Below are 22,565 nucleotides of genomic sequence, written 5' to 3'. Positions count from 1 at the left end.
CAGCGCGGAGGAGAGGGCAGGAGACACCCGCTGTCATCAGGGAGAGGCAAGCAGGCATCAAGGAAGAAGAATTAACAAAGGGCCGGTAGATGAGGGACATGCACAGATGAACATAGAATCTCAGACATCCAGAGGCACAGGCAAGCCGCAAGAAACGGGAGGCAGAAGACGGCCCCGTCCGGAGTCAGGCTCAGGTGAAGACCTGAAGAAAGAGACAGGAGAAGACCCAGGGAGATTCTGGAGGCGCGCAAGGACGCGGGACGGTCCCGACTCCCTCCTCCCTCTGCCCAGGCCCTCCTCCGTCCCTCCTGCCTGCGGCCCGACCTGTCCCTGCCGGCGCCGCGCTCCCGCCCTCCCGCGGCCTGCGGGTGCGCCCGCTCGCTGCCAGCCGGCCGGCACGTCCCAGCTCTGACGGGAGCTTCCTTCACACCAATGAGGCTCCTGCGCGGAGGGGCCCTGCCCCTCCCCCGGGAAGGTGTGTCCCTGTTTCCTCACCTGAAACTTCCTAGGAGGACCCGATCCCTCCCTCCCGTCGGGCGGGCCGCGGGCGCGGCGGCTGGGGCGGCCGGGCCTGCGCTGGGCACTGCGGCCGCGCCTGGGACCTGGAGGGGGCTCTTGGGCCGAAGCAGCATGTGACACCGACCAGGTGAGCGCCCCCGCCCCGTCTCTGCCCGGGACTCCGGCGGCTGTGGAGCCCGGCGGAGGGAAAGCAGGGACAGGAAGGAGGAGGAAACTAGGCCTTCCCCGGGGAGCAGCCCCAGCTGGGTCCGGGGCGCAGGCTCCGGAAATGGGGGGCTGGGCCTACCGGCAGGGCCTCGGCTGTGTGGCTGAGCACCGTGGAGCTGGAGGAAATGCTCCTGCCTAAAAATTTTGCTTCCGGTGGGGTCCTGCTTTGGAAATGGGCACCCTACCCCCAGATGTTCCCCAGGCCAGTAAGCAGTGCGCTTGCTTCAAAGTCTGGGCCCCGGGGAAAGCGAAGCCCTATAATAAGGAATAACTGAGATTCCTTCTCTAGACTGTTCCTCACCTGGAGAGGTTTTATTGTCTCCTTTTTCTTAACCAGGCCTGGGCCTTCCTTCATGTATCTTCATACGTATTTGCATACGCTTGTATGCCTGTGTATGCACCTCTGACCTGTTAACCAAGGCTCTTGAACTCTAACAACTCCTGGCTGGTCCCCCTTCCTGTTTCCCTGCATATGGGGAGCTTCCAGAAGCTTCAGGTTGATCACAGCATTTCATTCTTAGGGCTGGGGGATGGGAGCTGTTTGGAGATGGGGGCTGGGGTGGGAGTGCTAGAACAGGGGTTCCGAGCATCATTTACCACTGCCTTCCAGCAAGGCTGCCCCAGGAGAGCTAATCCTGATGCCACTGGATTTTCAGATCTCAGTCCCCTTCTCCCCTTCCTGGATCTTGGGTTCCCAAGACAGATTTGCCCTCCTTATCTACCTAGAAATGAACTCTGTCCAGGACTCTTGTCAGGATTGAGAGGAAAGGGTGTGTCGAACAGACAAGACAGAAAGGGTGATTTTCCTTTTGAGCTTCCTTCCTCTTGTCCTCCCAATGCACTCTGTGGTCTGGGTCCTTGGCCTACTCCAGAAATCCCAACTCCTAGCTAAAAAGTTCCTGATGTGTCCTCTGTCTCAGACTTCCTGTTTTATCTAAAAACTAAAAAGTACGAAGAAGCTTTTGGCCTAGGTCCTAGAGAAATGAATATCATTTGTTATCCAATCTGTGGGCCTAAAACTGATGCCAAAGCCATCGAAGGGGTCCTGGGGGGCCTGGGAGGGGGGATGGGGATGTCAGTTCTGAGGAAGACTATTGTGCAGGAGGAATGCGTGTCATGGTCCCAGCAGGGGAGAGAGAGAAGTCAGAAGGAATGCAAAGGAATCCCTCCTATCAAAAGAGTACAGCGATTCTCAGCAGAGCCACGAGTCTTCACATATTAGAGTCCCTAGAGAGTGCGGCTGCCCATCACGTGGTCTGTCTGAGGTTCTACAGCCACATTACACATGGTGTCTGTGGGATAGACAGGAACACATCATTCCATTTGTGGTGTCTGGAGTGGTCAGTCACTATGTCGTATGGACAGGAACAGTGTCATTCCTAGGGTCATGGGTTGAACAGGAGCAAAATTACTCTAGTGTCAGTATATAGATACAAACAGGTGACCTACGGCATCTGGTATAGACAGAAGATGGGTCACTCATAGTGCCTGCAGAATAAACAGGAGCTGGTTACTTATAGTGTCTACAAGGTAGACCAGAATAAGGTCACCATCAGTGTGTGTTCAGGGCACAAACAAGTCCCTCATGATATTATCTGTGTGGATGGTACCGGGGCCATGGATGAGCTTGTGGGGTATGTCAGCATTGCCACTAATAATGTTCTTATAGAAGACCATCTGGTCTGCAAGGTGATGGTGTGATATTTTCAAACATTAGAGAATAGATAAGAAATGTTTATTACAGTTTTCACTGACATGGTGGGACTTTCCTACAGTGGATAGAACACAGGTCATAGCCGTCAGTGGTCCAGAAAGCTACCCTTACTTTGATATCTTGGTAGTATTGGGGTTAATAATGTCAAAGAGTGAATAAAGTTATACATCTGTGTGGTGCTTTTATTTTAATCTAAATTTTAATGACTTGTGTTGTAAGTTGGAATAGTTGAAATTGACATAGCTAGAAAATCTAGGAAGCATGGTCCTCAAAAAATATATATGGCACTGGACATCAGTTCAAAGAATAAGCAGTTGATTGGGGAGGCGATGTGTCTTTGAAATACACTTTTATGTCCTGGTGACTACAAATAAACAATAGCTAAGGTATCGGGGCACTTTGAAGAAGATGATGAGCTCTGTCACACACTGTGGTAATGGGGTGTCTTGGACCTTTGTCTCATCAGAAGTCGCACATGGATAGGGTCATGCAAATGCAAATGCAAAATGCCTATGGTCTGCAGGGAGGCCATATCCCCAGTATGCCATGCCCTGCCTTTACCCTTGCTCAGATAAACAGTGATTATTCACCCCCAGCAGAGAAGGAGATGAGGATGTTTGCCCTCTAACGTAATGGGCATTGCAAAAAAACTCTCTCCTGACGCCTTTACGTGAGTAAGACCATGTTTTATAGATTTCCTTTAGCTTGTCACATTCTAGCTTTGTCATGCCTGATTGCAACAGGATTACTAAGATAGGATCAAGTGTAGAGAACATGGGATATGTTCTCCCTTTGGGGTAAATGGTGACTGAGCAGATGACCACTGATACTTCCAAATGAAATAAACAGTGTTGGAAATAATGTCAGTGAGGTTACAGACAGACATGCATTGTGCCACGAGATTGGAACAGAAAACATCCAGGTGACACGTACCATACATAGATATGGCCTGGATATGGCAGAAACATTCACATATTTGGGGGCTACTTGTTTTGAGGACATGTTGGTGTATGTTGAAGAAAGGGCCTGCCCAATACCGATGTGGTTGAGGAGAGACTATAGGTTTAGGCAGGTAGGACCCAAGTTTCAGAAAGTGTCCTGCAGTGAGCAAGTGTATTATTTAACATGTAGAGAATAGCGTCACATCACAGAATCACCCATAGTGATTCCTATATTTCATGTAATCACTACGGCCTAGATATAGGGAGCAAATCACACACTGTGTCAGCTAACCGGAATAGGAAATAAAAGCCCTTCTCCATGGGTACAATTATACCATCTATATGGGGCAAAGATGTATCATCTTTGCCCCATATAGATGGTATCTGTGTCTATGGGGTGGCCAGGAACGTGTCACATACTGCATTTGCAGGGTGGCTGGGGACCTGCCTGTTTGGTTATGCCAGGTTCTATTGCATAGAGATTGCAAGGGCAGCTCACTCAGGGTGTGTGTGCACACGTGCAGTGGCCCAGCAGGACAGCAGGCGTAATGGACAGGTGGGCTTCCAGTTTAAACCTGAACCAGACAAGAAAGGTGCAGGGTCAGGTTCAGCATAGGGTCCATGGGATTCTGGGGTCTTTTCTGGACTAGTGACCTCCCAGCTTTCTCATAGCAGGACATCTGGGTGTTAACAATAGGCTGAAGTCAAGAGACCTTGGTTCAGGTTCACCTCTACCATTTGCTTAGGAGATCTGAGCAAGTGTCTAGAGTCTTTGACCTTTAGTTTCCTCATCTGTAAATTGAGCAAAGTTTTCTGTGTGTCTCTAAAGGTCCTTCCAGCTTTATAATCTTATGTTTCTCTCTTACACTCTTTCTCTCACTCTCAGATCAACAGTAATTAAAATACCCATCATTTCTATGACCCTTTTTATGTTATTTAATCTTCATTGGAATTGTGAGGGAACCATTGTATCCCTTTTTTAAAGGTAAGAAAATGGATGTTCAAATAAATTAAATGATTTCTGCAATTGTGTTAAAACTAGCAAAGATACAAAGAGGCAGAATTCACAATTGAACCATGCTCTTTTTACTGTATATTCTTTCTTCATTCATTCATGCAATACAACTTTCTCCAGGGCCAACTAAGCTTCAGGCAGAAGGGATTGATCAGGTACTGTGGCAGTGTTTGTGCCCTCGTGGAGCTCATGCTCTAGCCTGGAAAACAGACATTAAATATGTCATTACAAGTGCAAGTTGCTTTTGAGGAGAAGCAAAGGATTCTGTGGGGCAGGAGAAGAGGCTTCCAGGCAGAGGAGCAGTGCACACGAAGGCCTACAGGCGAGGGAGGGGGAGGGGAGCTAAAGAGACCAAAAGCTAGGGGGCGGGGCAGGTGCTGACAGGTGAGGAGGCTGTCGGAGAGGAAGGCAGAGGCCAGGTTGTGCAGGGTGAACAACCCATGCTGATTATTTGGCTTTCATGTCAAGGGCATTCAGAGGCTACTGAAGAATTTAAACTAGAAATGGTGCTTTTGAAGCTCATTCAGGTGCTACATGGAGAATGAATTGTAATAGAGCAAGATGGGTGAAGGCCAGTGGCCAGGCTGTGTCCAGGTGCAGTGGCCTGGGCGAGAGGACAGCAGCACACACCAGGTTCTAGCTGTGAAGGTGGCCAGAAGTGGACAGCTTTGAGCGATTTTTGGCAGGTGGGGTCAATAGGACTTGGTGATTAATTAAATGTGGGGAATCTGGGCCAGGTGGGAAACAAGAATTTTATCCTTTATGTGAAAAATATTTATGAAGCACTTAGTATGGTCCAGGTATTGAGCTAGGAATAGACAATTGAGCAAAACAGACATAGTTCTTCATCTCATAAAGCTTGGCATTTATTGGTTAAGATAGAGAGTAAATCAAAATACATACATAATTATACAATTATAATTGTATAAGAGCTATGAAGGAGAAGGAAAGTGAATTATTGCTGATAAGTACTATAAAGAGAAGTACTACAGTTTAATCTACTTAAAAGATTGGGGAAAACTTTAAGAATAAAACCAGGGAAAGGTAACATCACAGATAATAAGAAAGAGGGTATTTCTAACATCGATAGTGTCAAGTGCTGACAAGAACCACACAAAATAAGAGTTCATAGAGCCTTCTTTGGAATTAACAACATAAAGATCATACAGGATGCTGGCAGAATGGTGCTTATTTGAGCTGGGTTGGAGGCAGGTGGGTTGTGAGGGTATGAAGACAGCAGAGAGGAATAACTTGTAGACATGTGAAAGGTGGGAAGAACATGGGGATGCTTAAAAACTGGTGGGGTGGTTCCCGCAGAGAAGCCGAAGGTGTGAGAGGAAGAGACCATCTGTAGCCTGTGGAGCCAGGCTGAAAATGATGGAGCTAGGCTAAAAATGACCGGGCTTGGGGAGGAGGCAAGATGGGAAGAGTGGAAATGCAAGTCACTGGGGATTGCAAGAAATTGAAGCACTTCCTCTCCATTGGTTTTAAATGCTTGGCAAAGTAGGAGATGTTATGCTGGAAGTGAGCAGAGAGGTAGGAGGTCAAAATCTTGAGAATGAATGGGAAGAGTTTATGCGGCTGTGGGCAGAAGGGGCGAGTAATGAAGGTAAAGGCTTCCTTGAAGGTGGTAACCATTGTGTCTACTACCGCACTAGTCTGGTAAGTCCAGTTATCATCCCACCTTATAGCGGCTGCCTCTAGAATCAAAAATAAAATTGCTCATTAGTTACAAGGCTCCACTAGACAGTGTGGATAAAAAGATGAGTAAAATCCAGATTCTGTGTAAGAAGATGAAACTGTGGTACCTGCACCACCCCCGCCGGCTTTCGATGTCTTTAGCTCCCCCCCAACCCCTCGCCTCATGCGCACTGCTCCTCTGCCTGGAGCCCTCTTCTCCTGCCCCGTGGCATCCTTGCTTCTCCTTGGGCACCCCTTGTATGTACCGATCACACACTGGCTATAACCCTTGTCCACAGCTAAGGAGGAAGATCCCTTCCTGACTCTACTTCTCTGGGCTGTTAGATTTCGGGTATGTCACACACTGTGCCTGGGAGTTCTATGAGGCTGAGTCACCCTTGGTGTCTGGAGAGCAAAGTGGGAGAGACAGAATGTGACATGATACAGTCTGGAGGGGACTGACAACTGGGAGCCCTTGGCCCCTTCGATGATGGTCTTGTGCTCTAACTCAATAGTTTGTGACCTGTTTCCCCCACAAGACTTCAGGCTCCATGAGAGCAAGAGCTTTGTCTCTTTCATTACTGAATGCCCCACACTTAATAGGGTCGCTAGGTAGATATGTATTGAATAAATCTATAAATGACTTACCGAGGCTATTGCTTGTTTTGTTGAGTACCTTTTGTCTCAAAGAATGACCCTAAATGGAACCAAAGAAATGGGTCACTCTTCTTTTTCCTGGCTGCCCCCCAAGAGGTAAAAGCAGAGGTGTTAGAAACCTCTGTCTTTCATTCCTCCTTAGGATTCAGCCCTGATGGAGGCTGAGGAGCCCCGACATGGAGCCTCCACTGCCATCCCTGCCGTAGCGGAATTCAGCACCATCCCTGCAGTGCCCATGCGGAGCAGCCAGATCCCTGCATTGGGGCCCGATGCTCAAGAAGGTGAGGACCTATCCCACACATGGAGAGAGGAACACGGACTCCTGATGACCCAGCAGAGAGAGTCAGGGGACGTGCGTGACTATGCAGTTGAGAATGTGCCTTCTTTTCCAAAGGAAGGTTCCGCAGATATAGAGATCAACCAGGAAAACCCTGTGGCTAAGGCCTGTGACCCTCTAAAGTACCGAGAGGCAGTGCCCCAGAGCCTGGCAGACACGGAAGTAAGGACAAGAGATCCCCCAGAGCTCGGGGCCTGCCCCTTCCAGGGTGAATGTCCAGGCATGGTCTCAATATCCAATGAACTGGGCAGCGGAGTGGAGGTGGAATTTCAGCCGGAACTCACTTCTCCAACATTGGGGTCTAGACAAGCAGAAGAGAAGAAGGAAACCTCTCTAGATACCTCTGCTCCAACGAGATTTTGGCCTTCCTGTGAGGAGTACCCTGCAGGGACCAACCAGACTGAGGGCTCTGAAAATGGAACTGTCAGGCAGGAAGAGCTGCAGTCCTGGGAGATTCAGGAAAGTCAGGGGCCAGAAGGGCTCTGGTATCCCCAGGAGGCCCAGGGGCTGGAGGGGCAGGGAGAGCAGGAAGTGGGGTTTCAGGGGTGGGGAGCACTGGGGGAGGATGTTTGTGCCAAGGGGCTTTGGGGGCAGCTGGTACAGAGGACAGAGCAGGTTGATGGTATTGAGGGAGGACAGAGGCAAAAGCAGGAACAGGTACAAGATGATGTGCTTCCTGGGAGACTAGGAGAAAAGGAGGGACTCCATGGGGAACCGGAGGGTCTGAGGGATGGTGCGTGGGGTCGAGAAGATGTGGAGAGGAGCACGCAGGGTCAGCGAGGTCAAGAACAGGGGGAACTGAGAAAGAGGGAGTCGAGGGGGCTGGAAGAAAGTAGGGTGGACTTTCAGTATGAGGAGAGTCAGAGCTTAGTGGGGCCATCAGAGGAAGTAACTGCAAAGCAAGGAGATCAGGGTCTAAAGGGGGAAGTGTTGTCAGCAGAGGGGCTGGAGGAGGAGCCAGGGAGTTGGGATGGAGGCATGCTGAGGGGAGTGGGAGAAGAGGCAGTCATGGACGAGGAGAAAGAGCATCATGGGCCTTCGACACTGGCTCCGGTAGCCCCTGAGCTCTCTTTTCCCAGTGACTTGTTTCCAGACGCCTCACATCCCATGACTCAGATTCCTGGAACTCAGACGGAGCCCAGGGCTAAGGAACTGTCCCCCTTAGCTCTGTCTCCTACACCGGAGCCCATAGGATGTTCCCACCAGCCCGTTTCTCTGCCTGGCTCCTTTCCTATGTGGGAGTCACCTGACGATGAAATCACTCAAGACAGCCAGCAAGAAGGATACAAGCTGAGGAAGGGGACAGTGTCCAGCCAGGAGCCTGAGGTGGTCTCTGCCAATACATCTGTGACTCCTCCAAGGACACCAGATTCTCCTCCTTCTAGCCCTGCTGAAGTCCCCCCCATCACACCTGCCTCGTTACCTGCCAGCCCCCCACCTGCCTTTCTGAGGGAGACCCCTCCTGCTGCACATTCTCCAGAAGGCTCCAGAGCCTCTCTCTCAATGGACACCCCCCCTCCCTGTGGGACTTCCCAGACTCTCCCAGCCTCCCTCCATGGGGTCCCCTCTGCAGAGGGCACCTTGGAGCCATGTGCCAGCTCTGACAGGGCCAGCCCTCATGGCCTCGTAGCCAACTGCACAGGGACCATCCAGCACCTAAGGAGCAACTCCTTCCCCGGCTCCCACAGGACAGTGCAGACTCCAGACCTGGTGGGAATGTCACTTTCCTTCTCCCACTTGGAGTTGCCCCAGAGGCCCCCTAAACCTGCCATCTACGGCTCTGTGATCCCAAGAAGGGACAGGAGGAGTGGAAGGGACTGCAGCATCATTTTGGAATCCCCTACTGCGTTACCTGTTTCAAAGCAGGACTCTCAAGAATTCCCCTCAAGTGCAGAGCAGGCCAGCGGTCCTCACGGCAGCCGGCTGTGGGGCTCCCCACTGAACTCAGACTTGGCCGTAGGGTCTCCTGCCTTTGGTTCTTCCCCACCCTTTGTCTCCACGGATATGAGGAGCAAGGACCCTCTGCCCCCCCCTCCCCTAGAGAAGAGGCATGTACCCCACTCCATGGTGGAGAGAGATGGCCAACCTCTTGCTGTGGTCCCCACCCTGAAGCGGCATAGCCATCCTCCTCCATTGGCCCTAGGTTTGGGGCTCCATGGCCCCCCTAAAGGCCCACTCCCCCAAGTTCCTGATCCCCTTGTGGCAAGGCAGCACCGACCTCTGCCATCTACTCCAGACAGCCCCCACCACACTCAGACCTCTTTCTCATCCAGGCTGAGGTACAACAAGCCATTACCCCCAACTCCTGACATGCCCCAACCCCACCATCCTCCTGTTCCTCCTTCAAATATCTCAAGGATCTACAGACCTCTACCCCCCCTGCCCATCATGGATCCTCCCACTGAGCCACCCCCACTGCCCCCGAAGTCCAGGGGCAGGAGCAGGACCATTCAAGGAGGACTGATGAACTCAGGGGGTCAAGCCAAAGCGAGACCTGTTTGTCAAGACTGGACAGTCTCCACTGCCCCCTCTGTTGGACGTACCTCCTGGCCCCCGGCCACAGGCAGATCAACAGAGTCTCTGGCTTCCACCAGCAGGAGTAAGAGTGAGGTGTCCCCTGGCATGGCTTTCAGCAACATAACAAATCTTCTGAGTCCCTCTTCCCCTAGCACTCCCTGGACTCAGGAGCTCCAGGGACCCACCACTAAGGATAAACCAGAGCTCTCAGAAGAGTCTGAGGCCCCTGCAAGAGAAACTTTAAGAACAGCCCCTCAAGAAGGAGCCAGTGGCCCAAGGAGGGCAGCAGTAGGCCAAGCAAGGCAGCCAGAAAAGCCCAGCCATCCCCAGCTGGAGAAGGCGTGCAGCTGGCCCCATCGGCGGGACCCGGGCAAAAAACCTGCAGGCAGCAGTGGACAGGTCATGGTGCCTGGCGAGGGGCCCAGCAAGCACAAGGGCTGGAACCGGCAGGGCCTGCGCAGACCTTCTGTCCTGCCCGAGGGCTCTTCAGGTGAGCAAGGACCGGCACACCAAGCTTTGTCCGGCTCTTACCACCTCATCCCCTCTTCTGTCCCAGGGCCTTATGGTTCCATCTGCTGGCCTTCCTCACACGCATGCCTGACCTCAACACAGAAGCCCTGGGGCGCCCCCCGAGCTCTTCCTTCTCCTTCCCCTCTGTCCCCTGTCTCTCAATCCACCAGGGCCTTCTTTTAATGTACATCTCTTTTCCCCAATGTTGTCTGGACGCCTTCCTTCTGTTACCAACACCTGCTTGATCCCCTGGGTAACGGAGAGCCCTCCTATCCTTGTCCAGTTCCCATCTTCACTTGAGGACTGGGGACGCAGCTGGCGCTAGTCTCTGATGCTCTCTGCTTTGGCACTTTCTTCTCCCCGCAACCTACATCTGCCACTCTAGATCTTACCTAGGTTCTCTCTAAATGTCCCTCTGAAATCTCAGTTACTTCACCCATTTCCACTTTCAGATTCACAAGGTCCAGCTGTGGAAAGATCCCCTAACCCGTCAGACGCTATTGTCTTTCGGTGAGTCACCCTCTCTCCTGACACACACACTTGCACTCTCTTTGCTTGGAATACTGACATTTCCTAATTTCCATTGATATGGGTTCTGGGATCCTGAATGTCTCTTTTGAGGGTAGGGAGGGGAAGAGAGAGATGCCAGCATCCTAGGGCAGGGAGATTTTCTTTATCTACCTCATTCTGTCAGCCAAGTCTGAGTCATCTGTCCTCCCAAGCCCTTTGGCCATGAACTAAACCCTATATCCAAGTTCCACATGACATCTAAAGAAGCTCCAAGCTGCCCCCGAGTGGGTCAGGCTGCAACTCTGTGCCTCTCCAGGGCATGTCCCAGAGGTTAGAGACTTTCTCACCTGTAGTCACCCCGGGGTGCTCTGTGTCTAACGGCAACAAGTGCCCCAGAGCCCTTCTTTACTCCACAGTGAGAAAAAACCAAAGGAGGTGACAGGAGGCTTTTCAAGACGCTGCTCCAAGCTCATCAACTCCTGTGAGTACCTTGAAACAGAACACTAGACCCAGGCGGCTCTTCTGCCCAGGACTGGAGAGGGGCTTATGGCTGTCAGCAGTGAGGCGGGGTGTCCACAGGGGTAGGGAATTGTCGGGAGAACTGTTTCTGTGTCTCCGCTCACCTGCCCTTTCTCCCCAATTCTCTCCCTGCCCCACACTTCTTCTCCCCCGCAGCCCAGCTACTCTACCAGGAGTACAGCGATGTTGTCCTCAACAAGGAGATTCAGAGCCAGCAGCGGCTGGACAGCCTTGCAGAGGTGCCCGGGCCCAGCTCGCCCCGGCAGCCTCGCAGGACCCTGGTGTACTCCGAGTCATACCTGCAGCGCCTGTCAGTGGCCTCCAGTGGCTCCCTCTGGCAGGAGATCCCGGTGGTCCGCAACAGCGCCGTGCTGCTCTCCATGACCCACGAAGACCAAAAACTGCAAGAGGTGCCAAGCGGGGAAGGATGAGGTGGGGGGAGGCAACACAGAAAAGGTCTTGTTTACTAACATCCTTACCTCCTACTCACCACCGCCACCGAGAGCAGACTGTCCCCACCATACACACACACACACACACACACACACACACACACACGTGTGCATGCGCCATGGCCATCGGTCAACTCCATTATGAAGAATTTGAATTATTTCCCTCATCCCCACCTCCTCATGCCCTGGACCACTTAATCCCACCTGCTATAGGTTTGGGCTCATACATAGTGACCAAGCCTCTGAATTTATTGGGAGGAGTGTGGAATTAACTCAGTCACTGCTGTTCTGGGGTAGACTAACACGTCCCTCATCAACCAGGGTTTCAGGCTACATTGCAGATTTCCTCTTCACTAAAGGCACATATGCAAGGGCTTGTTATTGGGTCGCTTGAAGAGGACTCCTTGCAGCTGTCCTGTGGCCCATTGAACTAACAGAGGCTTTGAAATGACCATCAGTCCCTGCTCAGTAGCGACTCCCAATAGCCAGACATAAGTGGAAGCTATTTGTCTGATTCTAAGCTATGACCAGTAATAAGTTTTACACGGAGAACTTCTCTTAATAATCTGTCTAAAATAAGGGGTAGAAATTTTCTTCCCCCAAAGATAATATGGCACAATGGCACGGAATGGTGTTTAAGGAATTAGGTTCTGGAGATAATGACCTGGATATGAAGCCCATTTTAATATTTCTATTTAACTTTGGCCAAATAACTTGATCTTTCTGAGCCTCTGTTTCCTCATGTGTAAAACTAAGATACAAAGAGTTTTTAGAGGAATCAGAAAAGATGATTTCCTGGTACATAGTAATTGATCAAATGTCGACTATTTTCATTATAAGTAAAGCAGACCTGGGTTTGTGTCATGGCTTCACCATTTACTAGCTGTGGAGCCTTAGGCAAGTTATGTAACTTCACTAAATCTGTTTCTTCATCTACACATTGAGGTTAATAATGCATACCTTTCAGGGCTGCTGTGTGCTTTAAATGAAATAACACATATCTTGCTTAGCATAGGGTCTGGTGCATAGTTTGATAAATATTCATGCCATACTCTCTGCCTTTCAGAGGCAGGGAGGAGTAAAATTTGAGTCACAGGGACTTAGGGATAGGCATTGCTTTTACCAAGTCAAACAGACACAGACATACATTTTTAGGCTTTCAAAGCTCAGATGCGAGGGTCCTGTTTTGACTGTAACTTTTTATGCACATGGAAGTTATGTAGAAAATCACTGGCCTTCCCTACATTTATTGACCAAACAGTGGGGAAATGACAGGAACCCTAGCCCTCTTTCACCAACTCCAATGTACTGGGAAGTCTACCAGGGCTCTTGTTCCAGCCCTGGTCTCGCATTTGTGAAAAGAGAGACCTCTACATCTCCACCTCTTATACACACATATTCATTTCATAAACTAGCTCCCCTGCAGTCTACAAAGTGCTTTCACAAACTCCACTTCCTCTGAATGTCACATCTTTGTGAGGTGGGGGTCATATATCTACATAAAAAGACAAGAGCACTGAGGTTCAGAGAGGTTAAATGAGCCCCCTGAAGTCATATGGTCAGTGAATGCCAGAGCAAGATGCAAATGACCCTTCAGTGTCCCGGTCAGGGTGGTTGTATGGGAGGATCACATGGCCACCGTGTCATTGATCATCCAAGTCATCGCCAAGTGTACATGTGTCTTCTTTCTCTTTTATATCCAAGCATCTATCTTGAAACCCTGTGCCTGGATGAAAAGCGTGAAGAACCCAGCAAGGGGCATGGCCATGCGTCATGGTGCACCCTGCTGGAAACTCCAAGCAAGTCCTCAAATGCTGGGCTTTATCCATTAAACCACAACTGCACCATCTTGTTTTCAAATATCTTACTACTTTCCATTTCACTCCAAACCCCAGACTGAACTCATCACCTTCATCTCCTGAATCTGTTTCTCTTTCAAAGTTCTCAGGCTTAGTATGGTTGGTTCCAAAAATGCTCAATTTATTTACTTTTTTAAAATAATTTTTATTATATATATTTAAGATATACAACATGATGTTATAGGATACATAGAGATAGTAGAAAGGTTACCGTAATGAAGCAAATTAACATATCCATCTCACATAGTTAACCCTTTGGGGTTTTTTGGTTATTTAGGTTTCTTGAAAGCTTATTTTTCTCTTACACCTTTGGGGACTTGCACTTGTTCTTCAACCCCTAGATAAAATCTTACTCAAATGCTCTTCCCCTCTCCCCACAGATCAAGTTAGGTTCTGGTGTGACTGTGAGCTGTGAAAGGTTCTATCTCACTCACCGCTCTCCCCCTAAAGCATTACATGATGGCTGGCATACACCAGAGAGTCAATAAAAGTTCTTAATTAGTCTTCCCCCCTCCAACCTCCTAGGCCAAATTTGAGCTGATTGTGTCTGAGGCCTCGTACCTGCGCAGTCTGCACATAGCTGTGGATCATTTCCAACTGTCCGCCCCACTCCGGGCCACCCTTACCAACCAGGAGCACCAGTGGCTCTTCTCTCGTTTGCAGGATGTGCGAGACGTCAGCACCACGTGAGACTCCCCTCCTCTCAAATACCACTCGCTCCGCCTCACTATTGTTAGCCTTTAAACTGTCAGGTAGTTTTTTTCCCCTCTTAGAAACCTTGTCATTGTCACAGTCACAGGATGAAATTGGCCTCAGCTCCCTGCACGATTCCCTATGGTTGTAGGGATTGGAAAAGCAAAGAAGAGAAGAGAACATGTGGGTGGATAGATCTGTTGATGGATAAATAAATGAATGGGAAATGCTTCCTGGGTTGCGGTTTTGGATGTACCGTGGGCATGGACTGCATTGGAGATGAGGTGTAGAAATCATCCAAAGATTAGAAAACCTGAACAGGGTCAAAAGATGGAGAAATGGAATATTAAGATCAGAGAGTTAGACCGGAGCAAACTAGGGACAGCCGTGGAGAGGATGCGAGCGTGTGGCAAGGGCGCAGAGCGGAGGAGAGGCGATAGAAGTTGGCTAATGGGGAGAAGCTGTCAAAAGCTCTCACAGCAGGAGTCAGTCAACTGCTTAGGTGAGGCCCAGAAGTCTCATAAGACTTGTTTATATCCACCCAGGTTTCTCTCAGACCTGGAAGAGAACTTTGAGAACAACATCTTCTCCTTCCAAGTATGTGATGTGGTTCTGAGCCACGCCCCAGACTTCCGCCGGGTCTACCTGCCTTACGTCACCAACCAGACCTACCAGGAACGCACCTTCCAAAGCCTACTGTGAGACTGATCCCTGTTCAATCCCCATGTGGGCCCTGCCATGACAGTCCCCTGCCCAGAGTGCCATCCCAGAGCACGTGTCCTCATGCCTGTCTGAGACCCCGGAGGCCCACCCAGCCCCCACGCCAGGGCCCCTGCACGTGGGCTCCCGCCGTACTTTCCCAGCCCACAGATGTTCCTTGAGCTTCTATGCCCTGTGCCTCCACTCCATCCCCGTTGCTCCCCACACCCCACCTCACTGAGGCTCCTCACTGCTCCCGCAGGAATAGCAACAGCAGTTTCCGAGAGGTCTTGGAGAAGCTGGAGAGCGACCCCGTTTGCCAGCGCCTGTCCCTCAAGTCCTTTCTGATTCTGCCCTTCCAGCGCATCACCCGCCTCAAACTCTTGCTCCAGGTACGGCTCATCCTACCTTGATCCTCTCCCCTTAACTCAAAGGGATGCTCTTGGGAAGCCCCAAGGCAAAGGACCGTCTGTTCTTCTGCCACGTTTCCACATCCTGTGGATGTCATGAGCAGCCTCTCCACCTCCTACAGCCTTTTTCTCAGAAATATCCGTGGCTGAAATTTTGTCCCTGGGCTTTTCCATTAACCAGCGCCCAATCATTTCTTCCTCTTTCCCTTTCCTTCCTTTTTTCGGGCTCCTGCCTACTCTTCCTTCAATAGAACATTCTGAAGAGAACACAGCCTGGATCCGCAGAGGAAGCGGAGGCCACGAAGGCGCACCACGCCCTGGAGAAGGTAGGCAGCCACCACCCCCACCCACTCCCTGTGTGTCCTTTACAGAGAGGTCTTCACCTCCCACAAAGCATGGGGGTGGGACCTGTTGGTGGGAGGGCTCAGCTTCCTCACTGCGTCCACCTAAGCCCAGAGCATGCACACCCCATGGCCTCCTCTCCCGCAGGGAGCACAGTCTCTGCCACAGACCCCACATTCACCCTCATCTTCACTCAGTCCAGGAATGTTCTGTCTGGTCACACCAAGTATACCAGAGTCCTAGGACTTCAACTTGATGCTGCCTTCACTCAATTTCAGCCTGGTGGAAAAGAGTGAGGCTGTCATAACCTATTTCCAGATTGCTTGAGAGGGACTCGAAGGTCCAACCCTCTAACACAGAGCTCTTCCCCTTTCCTCACCTCAGCTCATCCGCGACTGCAATAACAACGTGCAGAGGATGCGACGGACAGAGGAGCTGATCTACTTGAGCCAGAAGATTGAGTTCGAGTGCAAAGTGAGTTGGTCCCAGCCACCCTCCAACACAGAACCATCCTGCCCTCATGATCCCTGGTCTCTCATCTCATTTCTGCCCACCTTCTGTCCTGGCCTGTTTTGGGGAGGCTTGCTTCAGTCTCTAGGACATACTGTTAGGTGACAAAGGGAAAGCGCAGAACTGTGTGTATATTATGTTACCTTTGGTGTAAAACCAGGAGGATACAAATCTATATTTGTGTCTGCTTGTGTATGTGTAAGGCAACTCTGGGAGAATAATAGGAGAAAAAGGAACAGGAAGGGGGTACATTTGGAAAATGGGCAAGTAAGGGAGGGATGAGGGAGAACTTTTCAATATAAGCCTTTAGAAAATTTTTTTTTGGTGTTTGAACCATTCATTGTTTTGTCAAGTCTCCTTCTAGTCTAGCAGCCAAAGGAACATAGAATTGAATCTAAGTATAGGGCTAAAATCTGCCATCCAAACACAAATCCAGAATAGACATCCCACTTAGAACAGATACTATCCTTACGTCCCTGGAAGAGAAGGAAAATCCTTTATCTGCATACTAATCATAGTCCAGTACTCTCATCTTTACCCCAACTCCAACTCCCAGCAGAGCCCACCTGCTTCCTAGTCTCATCCCCACATCTGACTCTGACTGTTCCTCTCATGTCTCTGGTTATGATTCAGGAGGGGACAGATGCCAGAGCTGCCCCTAATCTTTTAACTTCTAAGAGGCATCATACTGTCCCTTCCTTGTTGCATCATGTGCCCTAATTGGGCTCTTCCACCTCTTCTTCAGTTCAGGCTTCTAGGGCAGAGCTTCCCCACATGGTCCCTGTCCTGAGCATATAAATGCAGGAGCCGCACACCAGTGGACAGTGGTAGTTAGAGGGTTCAGGAAGAAAGGGAGTCTAAGTGATGGGTTATAGGCAGGAGGGAAGATGTGGAAGAGATGACTGTCCGAGGTGGAACTTGTGTGGAAGCAGCTTGGGAAGGAGGGGACTGAGCAGAGCAAGCCTCACGCCTATGCCATCTGTGACACTGTCTTCTCTCTCTCCCCTGCCCTATAGATATTCCCACTCATTTCACAGTCACGCTGGCTGGTGAAGAGTGGGGAGCTGACAGCCCTGGAGTTCAGTGTCTCCCCAGGGCTGCGAAGGAAACTGAACACGCGCCCAGTCCACCTGCACCTCTTCAATGACTGTCTGCTGCTGTCGCGGCCCCGAGAGTCAGTGGCTGGAGTGGGAGGCCGGGACACAAGAGGGGATGGAAGGAGGCAAGAGGGAAGGTCAGAGAGGGACAGAGAAGCATCATGTTCCTAGAGAGACCCTTCTCAATGACTTAACCCAGAGTCCAGGTCATAGCTTGGAGAAGAGAAAAAAAAGCCCAAGGAAAAAGGGTATCCCACCAGGCTCTGTCATGAGATAACATGGCAGGATTTGTATTGTTATAGATACAGAACAAATGTAGCAAATGAGCTTATCACGTTCTCAAATCAGTCTATTTGTGGCTTCCTTGGGCTGGGCATAATCTACCAGCCTAGAGTTACTTAGGTAATTCCAGATCTTAACTCTCTGGTCCTAAGGGCCTTGGAATTTATATCGATTCTGTCTCTAACTCTCTAAAGTCATCAAGTATCCATTGCACTAGATATGTGGTTTGTCAAACTAGTGACAAATCCCTGAGGATGCTGGAGCTACCATCTTGGGAGTACATTAGGACCATCGTATGGTTTTTATGGGAATTTGCAGGCTACAGATGCTGAGGACAGGAGTCACGAATCCAAGGAGATGAGGGTGGATAAAGTATGAAAACTCTAGAATCAGGTTGAAAAGACTGTGTTTTGCAGGGGCAGCCGATTCCTGGTATTTGACCACGCTCCCTTCTCCTCCATCCGGGGAGAAAAGTGTGAAATGAAGCTACACGGACCCCACAAAAACCTCTTCCGACTCTTCCTGCGGCACAACGCACAGGGCACCCAGGCTGAGTTCCTCTTCCGCACCGACACTCAGTGAGACAGGGCTGGGTAGAGGAATTTGGGATGGGCTGCCAGGGAAGAAGGTGGGACCAAGGTAGAAATCATGTCTAGGAAACAGACACAGCAGCATTTGGTCCATTCTGGACTGGGGTGCATCCATAGAAAAACCCAAACCTAGAGCTAATGGACAACTTGCAGGAGACTGGGGGTGGGAGAGAGTATACAGTCACCAAGGCTTAGCATCTATTTTATACCTTTTACTCACAAAGGACAAGGCTGGTGGGCACATACGTGAATGAGACAAGCACTGGGTGCCTTTTGCTTTCTTTGCTCCCACCCCTCTACCCAGTCTTCTGTTGAGCAGAAATCCATAGTGTTGAGACCTTTGATTTGCTCATCTTTTCAATAATAAAAAAAATACATTCACACATACATACATTTTTGAGAGTGTTAATAATAACTTACAAAATCTGGTACACAGTGCCTATAATAATGAACATCTAAAAGAAGATTGGCTATTATTGCTGTTATAAAAGATATAAGAAGAGTCTCTCTTTAAAAAGTTTGACATATCTGATGATTTAAGGATCCCCATGTTGTAGACACTTTTTCAGTTTTGTCCCTCGGAAGACACTTCAGGGTGGGATCAATAATGCCTGTCCTCACTTATGGAACAGAGGAGCAGGTATGGGGGTTTGCATGCAAAATATCACATAAGTCAAATTATCAGATACAGATTGATGTTCTTTGTTTAGTGCTTTGGGCAGCATCGTCCTGGAACAGTAATAGTGTCAGCTCTCAATAGCCCAGGAAGATTTGGAGGCAGAGGCTCAGAAAATGCAAAAATTAGGTTTGGTTTACGTTGTGCAACAATAACAAAATATATAGATATATCTCCCTGATCTAATTATTGTTAGAGAATAATTTTTATTTTTGAGATATTTGATTGAAGGGAGGTGGGCAAGGGAGTATCAAGAGTCATGCAAAGTGATAGAGGGAATCTAAACTGAGATGAACATTCTGCTTAGTATAGTTTCCAAAATGCAAAATCTGCATGTGTATAATTGACAGTTGACTTTATGCCCCCACGTAGAAGATAGGAGAAGCCATTAGGAGGATAATCCTGGAAAGAGAAGGGGTAACATATAGCTCAAGATTTTGTCATATTTCCAACCAAGCTGAGTCCCATTGACTTTGAAGTCATGGAACTATGCAGCTTTTTGAACTAGACAAGTCCCTCTCACAGTCATTTGCCTTCCCCAACATTGGCCCACATCCTACACCCCAAAATTGCAGTTGAAGCTATGACGCTGCTTTGTTTTCTCAGAAGTGAAAAGCTGCGATGGATCTCAGCCTTGGCCATGCCTAGAGAGGAGTTGGACCTTCTGGAGTGTTATGGTGAGTGAGGGTGTAAGAGGGAGAGAAAAGAGGCAGGGTCAGAGATCTCCTTTGGATGCAGAGGTGTAGGGGGCTGAGCGGTAACCCTGGGAGGCTTCCACTTATTGCTTTTCCACAGAATGCCAGGGTGGAAGACTGGCTGCTGGAGCTTAAACACCTGAGACCCATCTGATTAAAACTGCTCATCACCATGACAGCGCCCCTCCCCTGTTAAATTATGTGTCCCCTTAAGTCTATCCTGCTGTTATTTTGCCTAGATTTTACCTGCTTGAGTTCTTGGGGAAGCAAGAGGAGAAAGTATGACTGTGGTAGGAGGTGCAAAGGATAGCAAAGGAGATCTGTTTTGACCACACCCCTTCCTGTGCAGGGTGACCTGAGGTCACCTACCCCAGGTAGCCACAGGCGCACACACATTACGAATGTGTCTGCGTTCATGCCAAGGCTGGAATTATTCTGGCTCTTGTATCAGCCCCACAGTTGTCCTCCAGCAAGAATTCCCTAATTTATATCCAGGAAGAATCTGAACTCAAGGGAACATTGAACCTTTAGTGCCTGAAAAGAACAAACAAATGCAACGGAACTTGTAAAGAGAATTAGGAGAACCATGCAGTGACTGAATTCCATTCACTTGCTCACTGTGTGCTCCATCTGCGGGATGTTAGCTCCCTGGTGGGTAAGGAGGGAAAGAAAATTCTGCCTCCTTCACTGTGATCTTGTGAGTAGCAGACGGGGATGAGCTTTAGAAAAAGAAGAATGAATAATAATGCCGTATTCTGTTTGTTCTCTGGGAGAACTGATAGATATGGTGTGGTAAAGCAGAGAAAGCAATAAACCCACGTTAGGTGGAATATTTATAGGTCGGGTATACTCTGAGACTTCTTGTCTTAAGCTTCACATCTGTGGAAATTTCCCATTTCACAAAAAGATAGACATATAGAGATCCAGAATTTCCACAAAAATCATCTTGATCACCCTTGATCAGTGATCATCTCAATCATTTATAGATGAGGAAATTGAAGCTACCAGGGTTTAAGACCCTGGATTACATCATACCTGGAACCCCACTGGTTAAGTCTCTTCTGGCCCCACATCTGTATGTGAAGAAAATGGAGAATGAAGCAGACTCAGATTTTAAAATCTAGTTGGAGAAGCAAAACACATGCATGAAACAATTAGATCATGGACAAGTGGTTTGGCTTGAACAATTAGTTTTAAAGGAACTCAGAGTCCATTGAAGGCTAAAGAGTCAGGGAAGGTTTCAGAGGGAAGTGGGTCTAGTCGAGTCTCCAGTATTTGTACTGACGAGGAGCTAACGGTGGTCACAACGTATTTCTCAATTCATCTTCCCCAGAGAAGTATTAAATAGAATTTTTGGTCCATTTCAGTTCTGGTATTTCTATTTCTGTTTCTTTATCAACCTTTTTGGTCCTTGTTAGAAGATGAAGATCTTTGCAATTGCCTCTTTTGTCTGTAACTTTCAACAGCACAAACTTACCTCTCTCACAAGTCCTCCCACCCCTGCTCTCCAGGATTCCATGTCTGTGTGGCCCCATTTGCCTCTCCTAACCTCTCTGCACACTCTTCTCTTCCAAAGACTCCCCGCAAGTGCAGTGCCTTCGCGCCTACAAACCCCGAGAGAATGACGAGCTGGCGCTAGAAAAGGCGGACGTGGTGATGGTGACTCAGCAGAGCAGTGACGGTAAGAGGGAGACTCCAGGAGGTGTCCGGGCCCTGGGGGCAGGACACCATGGGGGACAGACTAGCTCCCCAGGGCTGCTGCAATGAAGTCCCACAAACTGGGTGGCTTAAAACAACAGAAAGGTCTTCTCTGCCAGTTCTGAAGACAAGAAGTCCAAAATCAAGGTGTGGGCAGGACCTTCCAAAGCCTCTAAGGAGGCTCCTTCCCTACCTTTTCCAGTGTGGCAGCCCCAGGTATTCCTTGGCTCATGGCAGCCTAACTCCAATCTCTGCCTCCACCTTCCTGTGGCCATCTTCCCTGTGTCTGTGTCCAGATTTCCCTCTTTTTATGAGAATACCAACTATATTGTATTAATGGCCACCTCACTCCATCTTGACTTTACTAATTATATCTGTGACAACCTCATTCCCAGGCAAGGTCACATTTTGGGGCACCAGGAATTAGAACTTCAATGGCTCAGGAGTGGGCTGTAGACTTTGCCGGGCCCAGTGCAGCTGTGATTATATTAGTCCACGGGGAGGCTGGGGGCTCCCCGGTTCCTTCAGCCTTAGGATTCAGAAAAGTTTCCAGGAAGGAAGGTGGCCCAGGGGAAGCTCTCGTGAGCCTTTCCCAGGTAATTCTTCCCACCCACCCTGTGCCCACAGGCTGGCTGGAGGGTGTGAGGCTCTCAGACGGGGAGCGAGGCTGGTTTCCCATGCAACAAGTGGAGTTCATTTCCAACCCAGAGGTCCGTGCACGGAACCTGAAGGAAGCCCATCGAGTCAAGACTGCCAAACTACAGCTGGTGGAACAGCGAGCCTAGCTGTGCTCTGAGAGGAGCTTCCTGAGCTTGAGAACAAGCTGTTGCTGGAGAGGGCTGGCCCCAGAGCCAGCTACAGAGGCCTTCTGTGACCAAGAACTAGGCCTTCGGAAAGCCCAAGGACGGACGAACTCCAGCTAACCCAGTCACTCGTCCCAGGCCTCCCTTTGTGCTTTGTGCTTGGTGGGGGGATCTTTAGGGACTTTGCACTGGATTCTGGGAACCTTTTTTCATAGGAAAAGGGACCAGTTGGGCCTAAGGAACTTTCCTTCTACTGCCATATAGTACTTAGACATTCTCTGCTTCCAGAGTGCAGATTCAGAGCTGGCCAGAGTTTCAGTCATGGCCACATGTTAAACAGAATCTGACCTCAGTCTACTGCAGGGCAATGTTTAAAAGGGAGTAACATCAGATGGGAGCATCAACCTGGTGACCTCTAAGGTATCTTCAAGCCCTAGAAATTCTCCATAATTATTGGTGTGAAGTCAATGCCTGCATCTCTGAGATCTATGTCTGTTGGTGGCAATGTGAGGGTAATACTCTCTCACTCTAATAAACTTGGCACTTCTCCGAGTGTTTTCTTCTTAGACTCCTCAGCACTGAGCAAGGTTCAGAACATGGAATCCCAAGAAGGCTCCAGCCTATTTGATGTAG

The 22,565-nt window shown here is 49.5% G+C and overlaps 1 protein-coding gene across 1 annotated transcript; it reads left to right on the top strand.

The window, feature by feature from the left end:
* Positions 1 to 445: 445 nt before the first annotated feature.
* On the top strand, positions 446 to 22,486 carry ARHGEF5 (Rho guanine nucleotide exchange factor (GEF) 5). Its single transcript, XM_012650601.1, has 15 exons — positions 446 to 646; positions 6,876 to 10,077; positions 10,550 to 10,607; positions 11,024 to 11,088; positions 11,283 to 11,536; positions 13,963 to 14,123; positions 14,676 to 14,828; positions 15,092 to 15,221; positions 15,491 to 15,565; positions 15,966 to 16,055; positions 17,108 to 17,265; positions 17,887 to 18,048; positions 19,343 to 19,413; positions 21,008 to 21,112; positions 21,757 to 22,486. Exons 2-15 carry the CDS (start codon positions 6,888 to 6,890, stop codon positions 21,912 to 21,914), a joined length of 4,830 nt encoding a protein of 1,609 aa, XP_012506055.1. The 5' UTR covers positions 446 to 646; positions 6,876 to 6,887; the 3' UTR covers positions 21,915 to 22,486.
* Positions 22,487 to 22,565: the final 79 nt, after the last annotated feature.

Source organism: Propithecus coquereli, unplaced genomic scaffold (assembly GCF_000956105.1).
Source record: "Propithecus coquereli isolate 6110/MARCELLA unplaced genomic scaffold, Pcoq_1.0 Scaffold334, whole genome shotgun sequence".
NCBI lineage: Eukaryota > Metazoa > Chordata > Mammalia > Primates > Indriidae > Propithecus > Propithecus coquereli.
Note: the sequence above shows the minus strand (reverse complement) of the source record. Positions and strands in the feature narration are given on the sequence as shown.